An 11171-nucleotide genomic window follows, 5' to 3' on the forward strand; every position below is an offset into this window, starting at 1 on the left:
CCGCATGAGTTCTGCGAAGAGTGCGGTGAGAGTCTCGTGACGAGTTCCGAGAGGATCCCGAGCGAAGGGAAGTGCAACATCGGCAAAGAGGGTGAGAGACACCCCTCGAGGGTGGCACGACGCGGAGCTACGGGATTGAGAGTGCGGCGACTGAGTGGCGCGAGACTGTGTGTGGACAGGCGCAAGGTAAGGGGCGAATCACTGTTGAGCCTAGCTCCCGTGAGGAATGCGAACTGTGGAACTTGCCAGAAATTGAGTGACCGGAGAATAAAAATTTTTAAGTGCTAGTGACTTATAATCGGACATTTATAAGTACAATTATTTATTTATGTAAATATTAGTAATTAATAAAATTGTAATAAAACCTAATTGGGCTATCCCTTACGAACCCAGTTCTCCCCACATTATTAAATCACAACAATATTAACTAAGGATCCCAAGTATTTACCAATATGCTCAATACCTTAAAGGCAGCAACATTTTCCTGGATTGTTGATAATAGTTGCACTAGGGTGGATGAATTTTCCGTGGCAGATAGTGAATTTACCAATGCCTCGATGTAACGTTTAACAGTCAGTCTCTTATTATTATACCGCTGTTGAAGAAGCTTCCGTGCAATCTCAAAAGGCATTCTACAAAGGTGACGGTTTGGGGGTGATCTCTTCAAAGGGCATTATCGGTCGTAACTTTGAAAATGGTACAAGATTTTTTCAACCACATTTGTAGCAGTTCATTTGTTACAACGGGACTTTGTTGCAGCAAGATGGTGCAACCTGTCATACATCCAACATGAGTATCGCTGTAGTTAAAGAAATGTTCTCTGATAAACTGATCTTGAGCAGAGGAAATGTTCCATGGCCTCCCTGCAGCCCAGCTCTAACTCCAGCTGATTTTTTTATGAGGTTATCTTAAAAGTCAAGTCTACATAATTAAACCAGCAATAATACTCTAATTAAAGGAGAACATCTGTCTAGAAATAGTCAACATACCCCGAGCTTTGTGTTGATAAATTTTTGATAATCCAAGGGACATATTTGAGGAATGCTGGCGGCAAGATGGCTGCCATTTGGACGTTATTATTTTTAAGAAATGATTTTCCGGTATATGTTTGCTCTTATAAATTAACATATATTTGAATACAATTTGTAATTTTTTTTCACTGTTATTTCAAAAGTGTAAAAATTTTTGGCCCACCCTATATCATTAAATTAGAATAATGCAAAGATAAAATAAAAATATATATTATAATGGCAAAGCATAAGACTTCTGTGAAGCTTCTATGAAATTTCTACCTTCACAGAGTTGTTCTTTTTTTTTAAATTCAGAATTCAGTAGCATATCAGTTTTAAATTTTAAAATCAATAATTTTTTTAAATTGTTGTTTATTAAAAAAAGATTTGTTTCTGAGACACTTCTGTCATTAAGGATGCAAAAATGTAAAGTGATGCATGAATGGGAGAGATAGATTAACATACATACAGTAATATCACTAATATCATACAAACATTTATGCATCAATACATAAGGGTTTAAATAGCTTAGAATGAGGACTGTATAATCAAGGATTAAAGGGTAGTATATCTGTATGTTAAAAGAGCTTCACTCTGAAGTAATGAAACTTTTTTTTTACAATAATGCAATAATTAAATGATTCATTGTAAATGGTGTTTTTAAGTTGGCAGTTCCACGATATTGCTATCTCTGTGGGTTGATATTTTCTTACTGTTACACTTGTAGAGTAATGTGCACTTTAAATTTTTACATGTCTCTGTGGTGTTAATGTTGTTTGCATTTTAATATTTAGAAATTTATAAAATAATTATTCCAACATTTGGGACCTTGGTAGCTGGATTTATTACCCTCTGAAAACAGGTATTCTGTTAATTTATTCAAAATTGTGAGAGAATTTTGCACACAAAAGATTTACAGCGGACTCGTTACCTGAACTCTTGGTGTTGGTGTTTTGCAGGACGTGAATCTGGATGACGACTTTCTGGGCGATGAAGAGTGATGGATACAGGGGAACTTGAGTATCAAGTACCACACCTAAAGTATTTATTTTTGGATCGTTTGAAGCTGTTTTACATTTAGTAACAGTTCAGTATGAAACAATTTTTTTTATCAAGTACCAAAACTGGATTTTTTTCTTTTGTGTTGTAATGAGATTTCAGTGTTACTTTAAATCATTCCTGTTGTTTTTATTGTAAAGATCAATTATATCATAGGTTTAAATTTATTAGAATTGTATAAATGTAAGAGATTACAAAAATGTACATGTACATTTTTATAACATGCAATAGGTCAGTGACTAATTAATCGGTGTGAATAAACTATTTTTTGTTTAAGTGTTAGTTTTTAATTCTAAACTTTTCTTCCTGGTATTTTGTTCAATTTTACTTCATTACAATTTTTACTAACTATATTAACCCTTATTATTCCAACTTACATTGTTCATATCTCTCCACATTACTTTGTTTTCTCGTATAATCGTCGCACATTTTATTCTAAAACCAAGTTTGAAAAGTAGGGGTGCGACTTACTCAGAAAAAAAATTTTTGTTAGGTAAAGTTATTCATAAAAACCAAACCCGTTCATGGAAAGTATGTTTATTTAAAAAAAGGTGGAGTATACAGGAGCACGTCAAACAATCTATATTAATAATTCCTTAAACAAAAACCTTTCTTTACTTTAAATAGAAAAACCAAAACTAACGCGAACGCAAGCCACTTAAATCTGACGTGAACTAACGTGTCGTAGTACACACTTGCCACGAAAGAATGCGGGCTATCAAATGTAGCTAACTTGGCACCTGACAGAGAGCGCGCGTTGCATCCAATTGGCGAGATATCGATATTCGACTACATGCGCGCGCTCTATACGGGAAGCAACAAAAACCAAACATGAATGATGCGCTGGCTACATTTTTATAAGCGACACTCCGCGGTAACGCAGACAATCAGATAAAGGAAATACCGTTTAAAAACGTCTTTAAAAGAAAATTTACATGTCAGACAACTTTGTATTTCCGTTAATTAAATAAATAAGTGGTAATGACCGAAATTAAACTTTAGATTACACCTACACCGCGGCGACGCAGATGATCAGATAAAGGAAATAACGTTTAAAAAGTCTTTATTAGAAAATTTACACGTCAATTAACTTTGTATTTTTCTGTAAATTTATTAAGTGGTAATGACCTAATAAATATTAGATTTCTACTTTAAAATACATTGTTTTATACGGAAAAGATACGTACACAAAGCGCTCAGCATTTACTAGCGGGACCAAAAACATCATGCGACGTTTATGCGAGAAGTTTATTTTTCCCAATTTTGACAGCCTAAAATATGGTTGCGACGATTACGCACGTGCGATGATTATGCGATAAAACACGTACGTTTTCTTGTGCGATTGTGAACTATAGCTGTTGCCGCATCCAGCTAAGCTGTATTGGGTGGTCTTGTTGAGACAGGCAGCCATATTAATGCGGCCATGTAAATCATTGAATTCTTATGATACGCTGTGGTATAAACCTGACCACCTCAGAATTTGGTGAAATTTGGTATGAATGTTGTCTTCATAGATTTAAAAAATATTTCGAGTTTTTTTTTTTTTCTTCCAAATATCTCAAACCATTTCAAAATAATGGCTACTTAAAGTTTCCCCAAATCCGCCAAACAAACGTAACCGACATATTTTGAGATCACCATAGCTTTTTTCCTAATTGAACTAGAGAGATGGGAGTGGTGTCATTTTACTCAATTTTAAATGCTCTTTTCTTTTGATGTACAACACAATATACATTTTATTATAAAAAGTGTTTTTGAGATATCAAATTCCAAGATTTTGATTTTGATTTTCTCAAAAAATGAATTTTTGAAAATTTTAAAAAAAATTTCAATAAATAATATATACTTTTGGTAAGTAATTCTAAAAATTTGAAAATGGGAAGCTAATGGGTTCATAGTTAAATAATAATTTTAAAAAGGGTGTTAAGTTTTTGTTTCAGTTAAATACTATGTACCCAGGGGCTTAGCCAGGGGGGGGGGGGGGGGGTTTAGAGGTTTAAACCCCTCCCCCCCCCCCCTTAGCAACAAATCTTTAATTAATTTCTTATTCATCACTCAAACAAATTTCATATTAAAATTAATAAAAAATTTACCATTACAATATTTAAATTTAAGTACCGAAAACTGCTAAAATAGCACTAATTTACATCTTAAAATCCAAATTTTCCCAGGGGAGGACCCCCCGCTTTAACCCTGTGATGCATACCCTGGGTCTTGTAGGCCCATTGAGTTATTACTGTGGATATTTCAGTTATATTTGAAAAGCAATATATTTGTGAATTTATGTAATCCTCGATTGATGCTTTTCATTAGTTTTCATGTACTTACAAAAAAAATTAGAACAATATTTTTTTAGAAAAAAATAATTTATGTCTGTATGCTGGTTTTACATACCCTGGGTCATGCAGGTCCTGTATAAAATTAATTTTCTTTGACATGTAATATTAATTAATGTTGATGTAATTTTATTTGGTTAACAAAAATTACTTTATCTAACTCTCCTGATCAATTACAACATATTTACAACACATTAATTTTTATAAAATAAATCAATATATCAAACTATTGGATGAATTTATTTTCTAGTCTTGAATTTTTGTACAAGTTATTTATTCATATGTAAACACCAAATAAACCCTTCTAGTGGAATTATGCTGTACTACTTTGATGTAACTGTTTTTATTACATACAATAATTAGATGCAATTTTTTTAATACCTGTGACAAAATATATGAATCTCATTAGCATTCGATTATTAGGTTTTCTATTTTGTAATTATTGCAGTGGTGATAAATGTAAAAATTCATAACTTTTTTCACATTGTTATGCGCACAGTTATCTGGATAAACATACCACCAGTCATCTGTGGTTAATTTTGTGAACTAAGTAGTTGGTTCATCGCTTGCCACCAGATTGCAGTAGCTTGCTACACATACATGAGAAACCAGTTGGTACAGTATTCACATCTAACAAGTACAGTTTTCATTTTTTAGAAATGTATTTAGTGTGTAGTTATTACAAAGAGTTGGGATGTTGCTGCTCATGAACTATTTTTAGATAAATGTGCAAACCCTATTTACAGAGCAACAATGTCTGTAAACCGATTTGAAACAATAAGAAAGTGTTTGAGGTTTGATGACAAACGCACACATGAATCCAGGCTGCAAACAGATAAGTTGGCCCCAGTTTGGTATGTATGGGAGCTCTTTATACAGTGCAAAAATACAGTAATACCAACAGAGTGTGTAACAATTGATGAACAGTTAGGTTCATTCAGAAGGCGTAGCAGCTTGTTGCAATACATGCCCAGCAAACCTGGGAAGTATAGGATTAAGTTTTTTGTATGTGCGAATCTGATACTGGCTATACTGTTGATGGATGCATTTATGCTGGTAAATTACAAGGAGAAAAGCCAACGAAGAATTTGGCTCTCAATATAGTAAAACAGTTAGTTGTGCCCCTTCATAATACATCAAGAAATATTACAACTGATCATTTCTTTACCAGTGTTCCACTAGCAGAATACTTGCTAGAAAAAAACTTGACAACTGTAGGAACTTTGCGACAAATTAAGCGAGATGTTCCAATTGAACTGAAAGAGTGTAAAAATTAACCTTTGTACAATTAAAAATTTGCATTCAAAGATGATTTGACAATGGTTAGTTTCATCCCAAAAAAAAACAATTGTGTGCTTTTGTTGAGTACAATGCACCATGACAATGCCATTGACCAATCGCATCCGAAGAAGAAACTAGAAATTATAAAGTATTACAATTCTACAAAAGATGGTGTTGACTTGATGGACCAAAAAGTACGCCTGTATACTTGTAAACGCAAGACAAAGAGATGGCCTGTTGTTATTTGGAGTAACATACTGGACGTTGCCACACACAATGCCTACATTTTGTTCAGAATTGAACATCCTACTTACCATCAAGGGGTCATACACCAAAGGAGACTGTTTACCAAAGATCTATCATTGGAAATGATACACACATGACTAAACGTGCAGCCAACCCATTTCTTCAGAAATATATTCAACAAGATATGGAAAAGTTTATAGGCAAGTCAGAATACGCACCTAGTAATGTAACTGCTGCATCTAGTTCATCGAAAAGGAGAAGGTGTTCCATTTGCCCTTCATCAAAAGACAGGAAGTGTGCTATGATTTGCTGCAAATGCACCACCAATGTTTGCAAGGAACATAGCTTATTGTGTGCCAAAAATTCATTTAGAACAATGAATAATGTTTTGAACCAAAACTTATCCTTGTGTAACATGAAAGCTTCAAATGGAGGTGTTGAAGTTAGAAGTTGTACCGATACAATATCTCATTTATTGTAAATGTGTGCATTCATATACCAGTATGTTTATATAAATATATTATGTGAATATAAAGTGTGAAAAAATGAGGCTTCTAAGTAATATGAGTACAGTTTCTTTCATAAAAATGTACTATTACAAAATGGAATTTTTGACAATAACATAAATAAGGCAGATAAATTTTATGAATCTATAAAATCATTCATACAGATGTATATAAATTATTAATAGTTCATGTAAAATAAAGTGTGCTAAAGTAGTAAGTAAAAAGTATACAAAATCCTATCTAAATGTAATTATTTTGTATGTGGGCCTGAGAGACCCAGGGTATGTAATAAGTGATAAATTTTAGGGTATGCATCAGAGGGTTAATACGGTTTAAAAACACTGTTTACAAAACTGCATTTTCACTTAAGTCATCCACCATAATACAAAGCGATTCAACTTTCCTAATTAAATGTTCACACTTCATAACTTCAAATTTGACTACCAGATGGACTAGATCCTGTTAATTTTGGAGCGGTTCAAGATGCATTCATTTGGCCGGCTTGTTCTAGACACAACAAAAAGACTTTGTTCAGGGGCAGAACAGAATCTTGAGAATCAGATTGATCAGATAATGAAGAATTGGATTTTGAAACATTTTTTTGGAGGCGATCAAAACATGGTCGCGGGTGTGTCTAGTTCGGAGAACAAAGTCGATGAATTATAATATAAGTAATATAAGTAATAATATAATTAGAAGTAATTAAAACCCCGGAAAATTAGGTTCATTAGCTAATGAGAAGTTAATGATGGCAAGGTACGTGCACGCAAACACGTCCATCCAAATAGGAAGATTGGCCGCTACACATTGTTGGTAATATAGATGCTCGGTTGATAATGTGATTCAATTAAAAAAACATTCAATTCAAGTTTTCTATTAACAAGAAAGATTACCTATTTAACCAGTAAACATAATTCCAGACTGTGCCACCAATTATGATTTTTGGCACAATTTTAAATTTTAATTAGAACAGTCATTTTAACAGTCATTTTATAGCTTAAATTTAAACTTGTTCCGCTCACTGTACCCACCCACTTAATCTTTGTTCTGCTGTTTCCTCGAGTCATTCCCAGTGCAGTATCAGGGTGGCCACCCATTTGACATTTTGAAATTCCTGGTTTTTTCCAGGTTTTCTCAACTCACTGAAATTGCATGGCAACAACTTGAAAATTATAAATCACAACAAACAATGGCTGTAAAATATTTTTAACGCCTTAAAATTATTGAACTACATAGGAATTATTACAATTAGGTATATACACTTAGAAGATAACAGGAAATGGACAACTTACTTGTTACTTTCTTTTCATTGAAATCTCATCTTCAATTAATGCAGCTGCTTTTGCTGCATCTGCTAGCAGTTTAGCCTTCTTGGCTTCCAATTCCTTAATTTCTAAGGCTTTCCTTTTCTTTTCTTGGATAGCAACTGACTCTTCATGCTTTTGTTTTCGCTTGATTTCTGAGAGTTTTACATATTTCGCATGAGCATTCCGGCACGAATGGATAAGACTTTTATCAATTAGAACTTTTCCTATGCCCCCTAAAATTGATACAGAATCATAAACCTGTCTTAATGCTATCAGGCTCTCTTCATGTTGATTTTCAACAAGGCATTCTGCATTTACTGAAAAGCCCCTTTCCACCGATGCATTTCCATGGGACATAATCAGCATTATTTTAACCAACAATGTAAGATTTGGTGAAAGCTTATCAACATCAACCACTTGCATCCAAAATTTATCCAACCTTACTTCATTTCTTCTGTACGATTTTACAGATTCCAGCAGATATGGTAACTTGCATAGTCACTTTTTATTTTGTCTGCTAACAAACCAGCCATCCACCTCTTCTCAAGTGCTTCTAAAAGTTTTTGCATCCTGTGTTGAGCTGATGTGGGACTAGCACAAATTACTGCTGGATCCAAGCAGGATACATTCTTTGATAACCTAAATGAGAGAGGCGACTTAGAAAGAATCTTTTGTACAAATGATTTGTAGAATTTGACACAATCATGTTTGAAATGAAGAATATCTACTTCTTTCACATGTAATTTAGAGTTCTTTAATGCATCTTTTGTGGAAAATCCCAAGTCAACATTCTTTGCAAATATAAGATTGTCACTGAGTGTTAGATCTATCTTCGTGATATCTTTGTTCTCAATTATATCTCCTTTCACAAACCTTTCCATTACAGATTTGACCATCAAATTAAGAGCACTATACAGAAAAGGAGCCATTGGAGCTTCATTCTGAAATTCCTTAAGGAAAGGCTCCACTTCTGCTGCCTTGGCACTAAAAAAAGCTAATTTAGGCCCAAGAAGTTTGTCATTTAAAAATTCAGAAACAATTCTGTAGCTTTCACAATCTGGAACTTTCTTTTGTTTGGTAACATTGCTAGTGTACAAAAGTAAGTCAGGTAGCATAGCCTGAGCCCTGGATGCCACTTTAGCATTTTCCACCCATCTAACTGAACAGAACTTGTGGGGGAATCTGGATGAGTTTGTGTAACTTATAAAATCTCCTCTCCTAGAAGGTGAATTTTTGAACAAATTGTACAATGCCCTTAAAAACTGAACCAACTTCCAGCCTGTAGATGTAACACCTGTCTTAAAAGCATTATGCACAGTGTGCAGACCACATGTTCCTAATTGAAGAAAGTAAGGAGCATCAACATTCCCTTCATGTAAAACATATTCAAGGTCTTTAACTACTTTAAGATTTACATTTGGCCCATCCATAGAAATTTGAATGGTTTTCTCAAGAAACTGAGGAGGGACTAATTCTTGAATAGCTCCCAGAAGGCACAGGCCTTATTAAGGAAAGCAGAAGTGAAGTATCTACTAGTTACCTCATTGTTATCATCGTCCCAAAATTTGACATGAATGTCCATTTGCTGACATTGGGAGATTTTATTCAAGCTTTCATCAAATGCCAAAACAACATGAGGACAACTATTTAACTTATTTTTTAGTTTTTCAGTGAAATAAGGAGCTATTCCATGTACTACTGTGTAAGCTAACTTTGTTCTCTGTATCTGCAATTTACTAGCTATGGTACTGTCAGCAAACATGATGGGTAGCAAATATGACAAACCAGCAGCACTCCTAAATGACAAATGAAACATAACACTTGCTAAACACCATAAAATCTCTGCCTTGGACGTTTCTTCGTTAACAAGAAAAGTTTTTAATGCCGGAACTACACTGCTTGAGCAAGGCAAATCTAAAGATGGTGTAAGTGTTACAACCGAAGATGTAGGCTTTAAATCTTGTTTTTTCTTAACAAACACATCCATAGGTAAAGATCTTGCCTTACTTGCTGCCGCAAATGTGTGCTTTGCACCTTTAGCATGACTAACAAGGGCGGTTCTACCCATACTACTAATATTGATTTTTCCATTACACAATTTGCACAATGCATTTGTACTGCACTTGGGGTCCCTTTCCACCCACTCAAATTCATCTTTGTACTTATCACTGTACGTGGTAACGGAACACTTTGGCATATTAATTACACACTGTTGCAGATCACATAACCTTACTGTACAGAAAATAGTTATATTTACATCATAAAACAAATAGTTGTTACATCAAACTCTTTCTGTTGTTCATGTAAATAGGATATATTCATCATAAAAAAAATATATGCAAAATCAAACTCAAATGCGGCGATTTATATTAAACGATTACTGTAAACATAAGACGGACTTGAGCCACGCACAAAAATACTTCAATTGATAAATCCTCAAATGCTGCGCGTATGGACTTCTAAACGTAATATTCCAACATCTAACACACTTCACTTGCGTAGAAAATCGTATAACCTTGTCCGAGCACTAAAACTGTACAACAAAGATGGCGAAGCGCGCGTGCGAACGAGAAAGCAAACAAGTCATGTGACTTGACTGCTAGAGTGCATGCTGGGAGAAATATCGATTGATCGCTGTGCGCGTGCGTACCTGCGCAAGCAGACTCGTCACATTTTTTTTAATAGACATCGAAAACTGTGGTTACTCGCCATCATAATGCGTTATTTTAACTTACATTTAATAAGATAATTATTATTTAAAGAGTTTATACAACAAATGTATTGGAAAGCTAAGGTTATTTACTGCTGATGCGTATACATTTCATGATGAAAAATCCCGCACATACACGTTCCCGACTCTCTACGAAAATTCCTGGCTTTTTCAAGGTATTCCCGGTGCTCACGAAAATTCACGGTTATTTCACGGATTTCCCGATTTCCCGGTTGAGTGGCCACCCTGAGTATCCGATATTTCGCCGATCCTTTGCCAGGGCCCTGATGCTCGAAATCGTTCGACTTCATAGACCATTCGAGTCGAGTAGAGTGATGAACTCGCATACGACTTGGTGTGTTCGACATTTGCTATGCTCGAGGTGCTACTTGTCGCATGCGACTTACACAAAAGTCTTCGAGATGGAGAAGTCGAGTGGATTGTGGGAATTCGGAGAGAACTGTGAATTTGTCAGGATGGCTACTCTGCTCGTGTTCCAACTGGCCAATCAACGATCGCCGTTTCGTTTGTTGTCGTGTTTGGTAGGAAGAAGACAAACTCTTTATCAAAACATTTTTTTTATTTTGCTGTGTGTTCGTGAATGCCTAATTAATTAAAATGGTCGATTAGGTCAGGTCAGTTACATTATAAATACTTCCAAACTAAACTGACATTAAAAATAATATGAATTAATTTTAATGGTTGTTCAGTTTTAA

The 11171-nt window shown here is 34.6% G+C and overlaps 1 protein-coding gene across 1 annotated transcript in view; it reads left to right on the plus strand.

Annotated features, from left to right (window-relative positions):
• The window catches only part of LOC134527517 (coatomer subunit beta'), a 163301-nt gene extending 160956 nt beyond the window's left edge, over nt 1-2345 (plus strand). Inside the window, exon 16 of the mRNA XM_063360253.1 lies at nt 1970-2345. Within this exon, the coding sequence (XP_063216323.1) occupies nt 1970-2011 (42 nt within the window). The 3' untranslated portion in view covers nt 2012-2345. The remainder of the gene's footprint in view (nt 1-1969) is intronic.
• Nucleotides 2346-11171: the final 8826 nt, after the last annotated feature.

Source organism: Bacillus rossius, chromosome 1 (assembly GCF_032445375.1).
Source record: "Bacillus rossius redtenbacheri isolate Brsri chromosome 1, Brsri_v3, whole genome shotgun sequence".
Taxonomy (NCBI): domain Eukaryota; kingdom Metazoa; phylum Arthropoda; class Insecta; order Phasmatodea; family Bacillidae; genus Bacillus; species Bacillus rossius.